General features: G+C 42.0%; 1 protein-coding gene across 1 annotated transcript in view; it reads left to right on the top strand.

Annotated features, from left to right (window-relative positions):
* LOC134856936 (ATP synthase subunit g, mitochondrial-like) overlaps nucleotides 1-12,792 on the top strand; it is a 34,893-nt gene that overhangs the window by 15,499 nt on the left and 6,602 nt on the right. Inside the window, exons 2-3 of the mRNA XM_063873225.1 lie at nucleotides 10,768-10,877; nucleotides 10,968-11,107. Coding sequence (XP_063729295.1) covers nucleotides 10,772-10,877; nucleotides 10,968-11,107 — 246 coding nt within the window. The 5' untranslated portion in view covers nucleotides 10,768-10,771. The remainder of the gene's footprint in view (nucleotides 1-10,767; nucleotides 10,878-10,967; nucleotides 11,108-12,792) is intronic.

The raw sequence follows: 12,792 nt of genomic DNA, 5'->3' as shown, positions 1-12,792 counted from the left end.
CCAAAAAATTTTCGTTTTTCATACCATTATCTTACCATCGGTATTCCCTATCTTAAAACATTGTAAACTCTATACCCAATCTTAAACCATAGCATGGCGGACTGGAAATCTATAACGTATCTTAGTACATGGGGTCCGCCATGCACCCCCCCCCCCCCCCCCCCCCACTTAACCTCCAACATCTACTACTCACCACTCCACACGCCCGCGGTGATTTGGATGGTTCTATCATATCGTACTCTAGTAAGGTCTCTATCTCTTTTCCACATGCATCCAATCTGCGTGGGGTCATGCGGGCCGCCCCCTCCCTATGCGGTACTGCAGACTCTTTAAGCTCTCTTTCAGGTTCAACAAAATTACAACATCCAATATCTGCCTTATGTTTCGAAAAAACGTCCTCATTCCTTTCTAGTACGTCCTTGATGGTTTCGAGCTGTTCATCCGTTACCTTGCCCCTCAAGTGCTCTATTTCAGGTAAAACCTGTTTATCCATTTCCATTTCCTCTAGTGTGGGTCTTTCTGGGAAATTCGATCAGCTCGAGAGTCCATCGTCTGTCTCTGACTTAAGTGATTTCACAAGACCTGATGAATCTTTTATTTTCTTTAATCGTCTCAAGATACAAATCTTGTCCCTATGATTGGGACAATCAAGAACTTCATTCTCTTTTACATTTTCAGTCATTGCAAATCGAGTTTTTACAGGTAAAGGGTATCCCAGTTTCCTTCCCCTCTGGATTGTGATGGGTATATCAAGAGTATTCAACAAGACACTGATGCAGAGACCACTCTCGGTTATCGAGAAGGATCTTCCTAAAACAGCAGCGCTTTGACTATTTGGATTTGGGTCGATGAATACTTGCTTGTCGTCACTTATTTCATTATAAGTTTTCATTCGCAAGCTTACAGTTTCGGCTTCGTTTGATTTCAGCCTCACCCTCCTACTCAAGAATACCGGTGCTTTCTTTTCATTCGCCATTATCAAATTTACCGGTTTAATCACGTACTTCCTTTCCGGATTCCGAATCGTGAACATGGCATTGTTTAGATCAATTGTTACGTCGAAATTTCTGATGAAGTCCCTGCTTAAAAAGAAATGGTCAGACTCATCTAGATTTTCCACCACAAGAAAGCTCATCCACAGGTTGCGTTCCCCCAAGTTTAGGGATATTATTGGTGTCCTGCCTAGTACCCGCAATGCCCCTTTGTCTGCAGCTGACAGCCGAATTCTCGAGTCTATCAAATCGTCTTTGTTGAAGCCCATTCGCTCCCAAGTTTCGATTGATATAACGCTCAAGACCGCTCCCGTGTCCAGTAACCCGCGTAACTGAGTCCTCTTACCATTTATGTCAAGCACGTGTGCCGATACGTCCGCTTCTGTACCGATATGCATTGCATCCTCTTCCGACATGGCACAGTGTCCAATCGATCTCACTTTCAGTTCTTCCCTGCCTACGTAGATCTGTCCGGCTAGGTCTTCGTCGCATGTTATCATAGTCTTCGTGTAGATGTTTATTCCGTCTATATTTATTATCACCTCATGTGGACCATAGGCTTCCGTGTACCTATTCTTGACGCGTACTGACTTGCTACCACCTCTGAGGCTCTAGAAGTTGTCTGTGGACTTATTGCACTTAAGTAACCTGCGTAAACATCAATGTGCTTTTTCGTCTGATCGCTTGGTTCACTCAGGTTTCTCGTTACTTCGTGGCCGCCCACAGTGATTATCGACATTATCCTGGCTCCGATCTTCGTTATGCCGAATGGCTTTCCAGTCACCATTTTTATAGTGTTGCAATTTCCATTCTTTGTCGCTCCCACTCCTGCTTCTGGCATTGGCACTGACCTACTTAATGCATCGTTCAACTTCTGCCTTTCGATCTCCTGTTTTAGTCGTTGCTCGATCTCTTTTGTTGCTAGGTCTTGTTTTACTTTGTTTATAGCCTCCGCAGCTGCTTTCTCATAGTTTATTTCTAGAGAATTCATGGTCTTAGCTTCTATGGCATTCTTGACTTGCGCTCCAGCCTTCACCTTTTTTGTCGGTAGTTCCGCGCTCGGTGCCTCCGAGTTTTTTGTATCAAACTCGGCTTGCCTGTTTCTCGTGTTCTGTACCGCCGGCAGCGCTAGCTTGTGTTTGGGGTGACTTTGGCTCTTCACTGGTTCCCAAAACAACGGACAGTCCATCCTGAAGTGGCCCTCTTGATTGCAGAAGAAGCATCTCGCACCTATCTTGATGATCAGGCCGCTGTAGAACTCATGTTCTTCCGTCTGGCTCATATCTCCCTCATCCGGCGCATATCCCAGACTCTTCATGCCTTGCTTGTACGTCGTGCAATCCAACACGTGATGATCCGCTGATCCGCACTTTGCGAATGACCTGAGTTTGTCCATATCATCTCTAGGATTGTACCATGACGACCTCTGTGGCTGACTCCCCCCTTGCATGTTCCTATTCTCTTGGTACGAGTACTTCTTTGGTTTCATCAACATGTACTCAATTGATTATTGCCTCATCTCTTCCGGAGTCGGTGCATTATCTTTCGACAGTGTATAATACGTTGCCAACATTCTATCGAGTCGTCACTTTTAACCCATCAATAAATTTCGAGGCGATGGTGAAGTTCCTTTTGTTTGTTGACTCTTCTGGATCACTTCTTCTTTTCAAGCTCTCAAGATCATCCGGGAATAGATTGATTGATTCATCATGCCTCTGTCTTCTCTTTTCGAATCTCATCATAGCTTGGTGACCCTTCATTCCTGATCCAAATTGGCTCAACAATATCTCGAAGATTTTGTCTGGAGTATCACGTTCCTCTTCCTTCTTTGCAACTACACATTTTAACGCCGTGCCTTCCAAGTTGCTGAGTATCGCTGTGCAGGCCTGTCTCTCGTCATTCAAGTTGTCTTGTTCCAAATGTAGTCTCATTACTTCTACCCATGTGTTGATGCCTCCATCTGAGTCGTCCTTAATTTCTTTTGGCTGCTTGAAAGTTTTCCTGGAATTGCCACGTCCTCTTTCACTCGATTCAGTGTTCCTTGTAGCGAGCGCTTCTAATGTCCTATTCATCATCTACCAGGTGCTGACCCACGTCATGGCATCAGGGCCCACATTGTTACTCGTTGTGGAATCCCCTGGACCATTTGTCGTATTTGAGGTTTCACTTTTCATAATTGTCTGCCCCCCCTGGTCCTATGCTCGCTGCGCCCCGGGTAACGTAACGGTGTTGACTCCCGCTTGTTCCGTTGTGGTTCCACGAAATCGACTCTATTGCCTTGCGTTCGATATGTTACCGGCTTGTCTTGTGATGTAGAGTTTCTCAAGATGGCATCCAGTTTGGATTGTATGGCACATGAACTCTCAGCCTGGTAGTGTCCCAAGACTTCTTGGTACTGTCCCAAGAGTTTTCGGCACTGTCCCAAGACTTTTCTGTACTGTTCGAAGACTTCTAGGTACTGTCCCAAGACTTCTTTGTACTGTCCCAAGGCTTTTCGGCACTGTCCCAAGACTTCTTGGTACTGTCCCAAGATTTTTCTGTACTGTCCCACGACTTCTTGGTACAGTCCCAAGGCTTTTCTGTACTGTCCCACGACTTTTCGGCACTGTCTCAAGACTTTTCTGTACTGTCCCATGGCTTCTTGGTGCTGTCCCAAGGCTTTTCGGTACTGCCCAAGACTTTTCGGCACTGTCCCAAGACTTCTTGGTACTGTCCCAAGACTTTTCCGCACTGTCCCAAGACTTCTTGGTACTGTCCCAAGACTTTTCGGCACTGTGCCAAGACTTCCTGGTACTGTACCAAGATTTTTCTGCACTGTCCCAAGACTTATTGGTACTGTCCCAAGACTTTTCGGCATGTCTCAAGACTTCACTGTCTCAAGACTGTCTAAAGTTAAAATCTTTCAATTCGTTATCTTGTTAGAGCTGATTTTTCTTGATCTAATCTTTTTGGCCGGTCTTTTGTGCTCTTTACTTAAGTATTTGGATATTTCACACTGTCCCAAGACCTCTTGGTACCGTCCCAAGGCTTTTCCGTCCCGTCTCAAGACACATCCGTACTGTCCCAAGACTTTTCGGTAGTGTCCCAAGACTTTTCGGCACGGTCCCAAGACTTTTTGGCACTGTCCCAAGACTTTTCTGTACTGTCCGAAGACTTCTTCTTGGTACTGTCCCAAGACTTTTCGGCACTGTCCCAAGACTTTTCGGCACGGTCTCAAGACTTTTTGGCGCTGTCCCAAGACTTTTCTGTACTGTCCCAAGTTTTCTTGGTGCTGTCCCCAGACTTTTCCGCACTGTCCCAAGACTTCCTGGTACTCTCCCAAGACTTTTCCGCATATCCCAAGACTTCTCGGTACTGTCCCAAGACTTCTTTGTACTGTCCCAAGATTTTTCGGCACTGTCCCAAGACTTCTTGGTACTGTCGCAAGACTTTTCTGTTTTGTCCCACGACTTCTTGGTACAATCCCAAGTCTTTTCTGTACTGTCGTACGACTTTTCGGCTGTCCCCAGACTTTTCCGCACTGTCCCAAGACTTCCTGGTACTCTCCCAAGACTTTTCCGCATATCCCAAGACTTCTCGGTACTGTCCCAAGACTTCTTTGTACTGTCCCAAGATTTTTCGGCACTGTCCCAAGACTTCTTGGTACTGTCGCAAGACTTTTCTGTACTGTCCCAAGGCTTCTTGGTGCTGTCCCAAGGCTTTTCAGTACTGCCCCAAGACTTTTCGGCACTGTCGTAAGACTTCTTGGTACTGTCCCAAGACTTCTCCGCACTGTCCCAAGACTTCTTGGTACTGTCTCAAGACTTATCGGCACTGTCCCAAGACTTCCTGGTACTGTCCAAGGATTTTTCGGCACTGTCCCAAGACTTATTGGTACTGTCCCAAGACTTTTTGGCACTGTCTCAAGACTTCTTGGTACTGTTCCAAGACTTTGCGGCACTGTCCCAAGATTTTCCCTTACTGTCCCAAGACTTCTTGGTACCGTCCCAAGACTTCTTCGTACTGTCCCAGGACTTCGTCACTTAAGTGTTGGGTTACTTCACACTGTCCCAATATCCCTTCTTTCTTAGTGTTGGGACAAACTGGTTTCTTCTTCTTCGTTGTTGGGACTCTTGAACCAATATCACTGGTACCACCACTTGAGCTCTAGTATAAAATTTCTCCATAACCCAACCTTACTGGCCAAAAGGAACAAATGCTAACCCCCCCTGTTTATCTCCCTTTATTAATCTGATGCAAGTTGAAATCCAACTTGTTCGCAGGTGTGTTGTGATCACCTGTTCGTTCAAAACCGATAAAATTAGTACCGAAAACGTGAAAACTCAAACGAGAAAAAATTATAAAAACAGAAAGTTGAACCCAGCTAAAATCAAAGGTGACCAATGTCGTCCTTTCGTAGAAAAAACTGTCTGGTAACTGATTGTCACGCGTTTTCCTCCCCCTACTAACAATCTTATGGGGTGTTTTCCTTCCGGATTTTAAAAACTGTCTATCTCGGTTCCCCTTACCCAATTCGACCAAGGTACCTACCTTAAATTTATCTTAAATTTGAATATCCTCTCTCTTTAATTCAAGCGTGTAAGATTATAATGCAACTAAATCGACGATATCGATTGTTAGTTACTTTAACGTGTCCCCCTTTTTTACAATTTGCAACCACAAACCTCTAACCTAAGCAGCCCCCCTTCTAAAATCCCTACTATTTAGCCCCCCTCTGAAGCCGAAAATTACCTTAAGCGCTGGGTGCTAAACCTCTCGAGAGAAAACCGTAGAACCTGTTTCCAAGCTCTGCTCAAGTCAAAACGTTCCTCAAAACAGTGGGGTTCCGCTTATCCAATTTTACACTTATCTCCTATAATGTAATGTGGATTCTAACGATTGACCAACCAGAACACATCTATGTGTCCCCTTCCTGTTGTTCTGATTCCGTGCTGGTTGTCTGCTTGGCTCGTCCAGCGCCTCTCTCCAGCACCACTTTCTGGCTGGTCAACTCTTCTAGTCCAGCGTCCCAGTGGTTCGTCGATTGACTTAACAAAACACCCCTGTGTGCCTTCTCTGTTCGGTCCCGTCGGTGCTTGACGTCCCCTTGTCGTGTCCAGCCTTTGTCGGGTTCCCTTCTTGTAAACCATTTTCCTACTTGGCTGGTCACCTTTTCCAGTCAAATCTCCAAGTGGTCCAGTTAAGTTGCAAGCTATCTGAAAACCCTTGACAATGCCCACACTCGGGCACCTTTTTAATTTGCTGAAATGATCGAAACGATTGGTCTGATAGAAACAGTATGGGTACTCTTTTTATTTAATATAAAGACTTGATCCAACTAATCTGGTGTCAAAGTTACTGTCATTTTTTATTTTATGGTTTTTGTTCCTTCTTCTATTCGTTTTCGGCTTTTGTTTCGCTTTGTGTTTTTTTTTGCTCGTTTTTTAGTCCCACTAGTTACCCCTCCTTACTCGGTTAGCTAGGCCTCGTTCGGAGAGCGTACCAGGAAGTTTTCTCGAATTTTTTTAAAAAGCTATCACGGTACTTTTTGGCACTGTCCCAAGACTTTTCTGTACTGTCCGAAGACTTCTTCTTGGTACTGTCCCAAGACTTTTCGGCACTGTCCCAAGACTTTTCGGCACGGTCTCAAGACTTTTTGGCGCTGTCCCAAGACTTTTCTGTACTGTCCCAAGTTTTCTTGGTGCTGTCCCCAGACTTTTCCGCACTGTCCCAGGACTTCCTGGTACTCTCCCAAGACTTTTCCGCATATCCCAAGACTTCTCGGTACTGTCCCAAGACTTCTTTGTACTGTCCCAAGATTTTTCGGCACTGTCCCAAGACTTCTTGGTACTGTCGCAAGACTTTTCTGTTTTGTCCCACGACTTCTTGGTACAATCCCAAGGCTTTTCTGTACTGTCCCACGACTTTTCGGCTGTCCCCAGACTTTTCCGCACTGTCCCAAGACTTCCTGGTACTCTCCCAAGACTTTTCCGCATATCCCAAGACTTCTCGGTACTGTCCCAAGACTTCTTTGTACTGTCCCAAGATTTTTCGGCACTGTCCCAAGACTTCTTGGTACTGTCCCAAGACTTTTCTGTACTGTCCCAAGGCTTCTTGGTGCTGTCCCAAGGCTTTTCAGTACTGCCCCAAGACTTTTCGGCACTGTCGTAAGACTTCTTGGTACTGTCCCAAGACTTCTCCGCACTGTCCCAAGACTTCTTGGTACTGTCTCAAGACTTATCGGCACTGTCCCAAGACTTCCTGGTACTGTCCAAGGATTTTTCGGCACTGTCCCAAGACTTATTGGTACTGTCCCAAGACTTTTTGGCACTGTCTCAAGACTTCTTGGTACTGTTCCAAGACTTTGCGGCACTGTCCCAAGATTTTCCCTTACTGTCCCAAGACTTCTTGGTACCGTCCCAAGACTTCTTCGGACTGTCCCAGGACTTCGTCACTTAAGTGTTGGGTTACTTCACACTGTCCCAATATCCCTTCTTTCTTAGTGTTGGGACAAACTGGTTTCTTCTTCTTCGTTGTTGGGACTCTTGAACCAATATCACTGGTACCACCACTTGAGCTCTAGTATAAAATTTCTCCATAACCCAACCTTACTGGCCAAAAGGAACAAATGCTAACCCCCCCTGTTTATCTCCCTTTATTAATCTGATGCAAGTTGAAATCCAACTTGTTCGCAGGTGTGTTGTGATCACCTGTTCGTTCAAAACCGATAAAATTAGTACCGAAAACGTGAAAACTCAAACGAGAAAAAATTATAAAAACAGAAAGTTGAACCCAGCTAAAATCAAAGGTGACCAATGTCGTCCTTTCGTAGAAAAAACTGTCTGGTAACTGATTGTCACGCGTTTTCCTCCCCCTACTAACAATCTTATGGGGTGTTTTCCTTCCGGATTTTAAAAACTGTCTATCTCGGTTCCCCTTACCCAATTCGACCAAGGTACCTACCTTAAATTTATCTTAAATTTGAATATCCTCTCTCTTTAATTCAAGCGTGTAAGATTATAATGCAACTAAATCGACGATATCGATTGTTAGTTACTTTAACGTGTCCCCCTTTTTTACAATTTGCAACCACAAACCTCTAACCTAAGCAGCCCCCCTTCTAAAATCCCTACTATTTAGCCCCCCTCTGAAGCCGAAAATTACCTTAAGCGCTGGGTGCTAAACCTCTCGAGAGAAAACCGTAGAACCTGTTTCCAAGCTCTGCTCAAGTCAAAACGTTCCTCAAAACAGTGGGGTTCCGCTTATCCAATTTTACACTTATCTCCTATAATGTAATGTGGATTCTAACGATTGACCAACCAGAACACATCTATGTGTCCCCTTCCTGTTGTTCTGATTCCGTGCTGGTTGTCTGCTTGGCTCGTCCAGCGCCTCTCTCCAGCACCACTTTCTGGCTGGTCAACTCTTCTAGTCCAGCGTCCCAGTGGTTCGTCGATTGACTTAACAAAACACCCCTGTGTGCCTTCTCTGTTCGGTCCCGTCGGTGCTTGACGTCCCCTTGTCGTGTCCAGCCTTTGTCGGGTTCCCTTCTTGTAAACCATTTTCCTACTTGGCTGGTCACCTTTTCCAGTCAAATCTCCAAGTGGTCCAGTTAAGTTGCAAGCTATCTGAAAACCCTTGACAATGCCCACACTCGGGCACCTTTTTAATTTGCTGAAATGATCGAAACGATTGGTCTGATAGAAACAGTATGGGTACTCTTTTTATTTAATATAAAGACTTGATCCAACTAATCTGGTGTCAAAGTTACTGTCATTTTTTATTTTATGGTTTTTGTTCCTTCTTCTATTCGTTTTCGGCTTTTGTTTCGCATTGTGTTTTTTTTTGCTCGTTTTTTAGTCCCACTAGTTACCCCTCCTTACTCGGTTAGCTAGGCCTCAATCGGAGAGCGTACCAGGAAGTTTTCTCGAATTTTTTTAAAAAGCTATCACGGTACGACCGGAAGGCTTACACCTTCCCGCTGAACCGTACCATCGGTGTCGGTACTCTAGAATGGGCATGTAGCCCGGAGCTGTGTCAAGTGGGTTCGACTCCCTAGTCATGATGCCGTAAAAACTTCCGGGAGCCCCATAAAAACACTGTAACAGTCACCTACTTGAGTCACATATGAGGTTAAATAAAAATAGGCCCTATAAATATTGGGTCAAGAGTCAGGGACACTATCTCTTGTGTTTTTCCACCTCGGATGGTCGGAGCCAATTCGGTTCACTTGCGACATGAGACTAAAACCCGCGTTACAGCTCAAAGGCCACTACCAAAATACCCCCCACTAAGAACGTCCCCATATTTAGGTCTAAAAATAACCAAAATACGCGAACGCCGTTGAAAACAGGGTCAAACAATCCGTTCAGTTACTTTTTATTAGACAGTGGAATTTTGATCCATTTCAGATTGATCAACCTAAAACTCTCCTTACCTCAACATAACGATTATAAAACACACTCAAGAAAACTAAATTGGGTACTCACATACCAGCACACTCGAGAATTGGAGTAAGTAAATTAACTAACGACTCTAGCATAAATGTAATAACTTATTTTGCTATTAATAAATTCTAACAAAGGAAATGAGTTTTCACTTGAGAACTAAAGTTTTTGGATGGACCATTGGGAGACTTCGATTGTCCACCTTTCCACCGAAGGTTCACTCTGGTCCACTTCGAATCAATATACTCTTCTTTCGTAATCGTTCTGTCTCCTGTTTCAGGATAGGACAGCTCTGCTCTCGTGTGATTTTTATATCTGGAAATTGCGAATAGCAATTTCCCGCTGCTTTTTTTGATATATTTCCCGCGATTGTAATTCGGTTGTTCTGATCTTGCATTTCTGAGATTTTGAGTTGTCGCGAGAAAGTTGAGCATGACAGGCTCGATGCGAATTTTTGAAAAATTCTATTCACCCCAAAATTACGTTCGTATTGCTCAAGGTCAAACTTCCAAATATGACCGACTGGCACATTCCCTTTGAATTACTTTACTGTTTTTGTTGGTGCGGGATTATTAGGCTCAAGTGCGGCTTGGTTTTGCTTTGTTTCAGTTTAAATTTTATTCATCGCTTGTAGTTCTTTTTAGGCCGTTTTCGATTTATTGCGTTTTTTGCCTATTTTCATTTGGTTGCTTGTTATTAAGAATATCACGTTTTTGACTTGTTCCGGAATGGCCGATATTTTTTGCAGAAATTGTTCTTTTTTCGGGTTGCATAAATTGTTCCAGGCTGTAGATCTGAGAGCTGGCCGCTATGATGAAGATATTTCAATTCTAACATGGTAAAATCAGAGAAAAGATTAAAAATTAATCGTAGAAATTTCACCACTAAAAATACTAAAATTACAACCATTTGTAGTGGAAATTGATTATGTACTGGCTCAACGCCTTGGGGGTTTTAAAGTTATACATCTTAAAAAATATGAGAATGCAGTAATTCCGGTACCTTATATGTTTGCAAGTTTGTCTGAAGGAAATAACGTTTCGGGTGTTTCATGTTTAGTCTGGTTCCCTAAAAAAACGTCAAATGAGGCCTCACGTCATATATATCAAATGGAAGCACTTTTATGTGTGATCCGATAGATATCGTAAAATAGCAAAAAGAGCTTCTTATTTGCCGAAAGAGCCGTTTGAGTTTCTTGGCCAGTGCATGTTTTTATTGATCGTTTTATCATTTTTTTTGAAATTTTGGATAGCAACCAACCAGCTATTCTTATTTCAGTTTGATCTGCAATGATTTTGACGGGCAGAATTTTCAACATTTATTCAACTTTGCATAATTAAAATTTTTCAGAAAATGGCTGCCTTTGCTAAAAATTGGGGTACCAGAATAGCTTCGCTGACTGTTAAGACAGGAAAATGGGGACAATATTACGGGCAAAAGCTGGCGATTGTTGCTCCAGGTAATGAAAAATTTTGTTTGCCATTCAATCATAACCATTCTTTTTTTTTCTGGTTGCTTAATGTGCAAAAGTTTAAACCACTCTGTTTAGAGAGAGCGAATACCTTCTGGTCTTATGCCAAAATTGAGTTGGCGCCTCCCTCGATTGCAGATTTCGCTGTTGCAAGGAAACAGATTAATGAAGGAGTCAACAGTTTTCTCTCTGGACAGGCGTTTCAAACCTCAACTAAAGTAATAAGCGACTACTTTGCTCATTGTTCCGACCATTGAAAATGGAGAGGAACTTTGTATTCGGGTGTGGTGTAGTTTTTTTTACCACAAACAATCATCGGGCTGGGTTTGAGTGATATATAATTTTAAAGCCTTTTCAGTCATGATTCGAAAAAGTTTATAATTTTGAATTTTTTGATTTTTCGTCTTGATTCGAGCGAATATATTAGCTTGCAGCAACAGCTTATTTTAAGGACTTAAAAGCTTACAATAGCTGAATTTGAGCCGTAACAACTTGGTTTTACTCGAGGAAAGTTATTTTTTTAGGCATTTTTAAGTTTTTTTTTGGAATCAAAAATTTCAAAAAAAAACAGAAATGTTCAATATTTTTTGATGATTTATTTTGTTTTTCTGTCATTTTTCTACAATTTTTTTCCAAGTTGCGTGTTTAACTAAAATTGTGTTTTATTATTTCACTGAATGGTGCTGCTTTTTGTCGCGTTCTCGCAAATATTTGCGAAGCAAAGCTTCGCTTTTGTGTAATGTTTGCGAAGCAAAGCTTCGCTTTCGTGTAATTGATGAAAATCTATTCAGTGATTTGTATTTGAAGATCAGATTCAATGTGTGGTAGTGTATGTTCTGGCTCATTCTATACTACAAAATCATAGAAAAAATTTTGAATATTTTTTTAGATGATTTTTTTTTGTTTCTCTGTTCGTTTTTTTTTTCCAATTTTCGTATTATACAAAAATTGTCGAAAATGCCAAAGGTCAATTTTTTTCGTTAAGATCGTTTTGTCACACCACGCAGAAAAACTACCCTAATTTAAAAAAAAATTTTGTTCATTTTTTTTCCAAGACGATCGTCGGAACATTCTGTGCTAATTGCACTGTAACCGGCTATCCTTGTTCTTTTATGACTGTTTTTTTTTAAAACTTGCTATCAGCTAAATGTATTATTACGAAACTTTTCTTTAGTCTAATCTAACTCGCAAATAAAAGCGTGTATTGAATGTTATCTTTTATTCGGATATTGTCACTGTAGCATTGGAAATTGCATAGCAGCTGTTCTGATTTACTTGTGGCTAGTTTTGCTGGCTAATAAGCTTCCGTGGCTGAGTGGTTAGTGTATGAGACTCTTATTCTCTATGTTGCAATTTAGAAACTCAGAGGTACGCGAACTTTTGCTAATTCGTGGCTTATTTCTATTTTTATTATTTTACTTTATAGTGCTGCTTATTGTCGTCTTCTCGCAAATGTTTGCGAAGCCAAGCTTCGCTTTTGTGTAATTAATGAAAGTCTATTCAATGGTTTGTATTAGTAGATCAGGTTCAATGTGTGGTTTTGTATGTTCTGGATCATTTTATACCAAAAATCGTTTTTTGATGCCTTTTTTGTTTTTCTGTTCATTTTTTCTCCATTTTTCGTGTTTTAATAAAATTGTCGAAAATGCCAAAAGTCAAATTTTTCGTTTAGATTATTTTGTCACACCACTCAGAAAAAAGTACCCTAATTTGAAAAAAAAATTGTAACTTCTTTTTCAAGACGGTCGTCGGAACATTCTGTGCTAATTGCACTGTAACCGGCTATCCTTGTTGTTTATGACTGTTTTTTATTAAACTTACTATCAGCTAAATGTATTATTACGAACTTTTTCTTTTGTCTAATCTAACGCGCAAATAAAAGCGTGTATTGAATGTAATCTTT

This window comes from Symsagittifera roscoffensis, chromosome 1, assembly GCF_963678635.1.
Source record: "Symsagittifera roscoffensis chromosome 1, txSymRosc1.1, whole genome shotgun sequence".
Lineage (NCBI taxonomy): Eukaryota > Metazoa > Xenacoelomorpha > Acoela > Convolutidae > Symsagittifera > Symsagittifera roscoffensis.
This window is presented reverse-complemented; position numbering and strand designations above follow the sequence as displayed.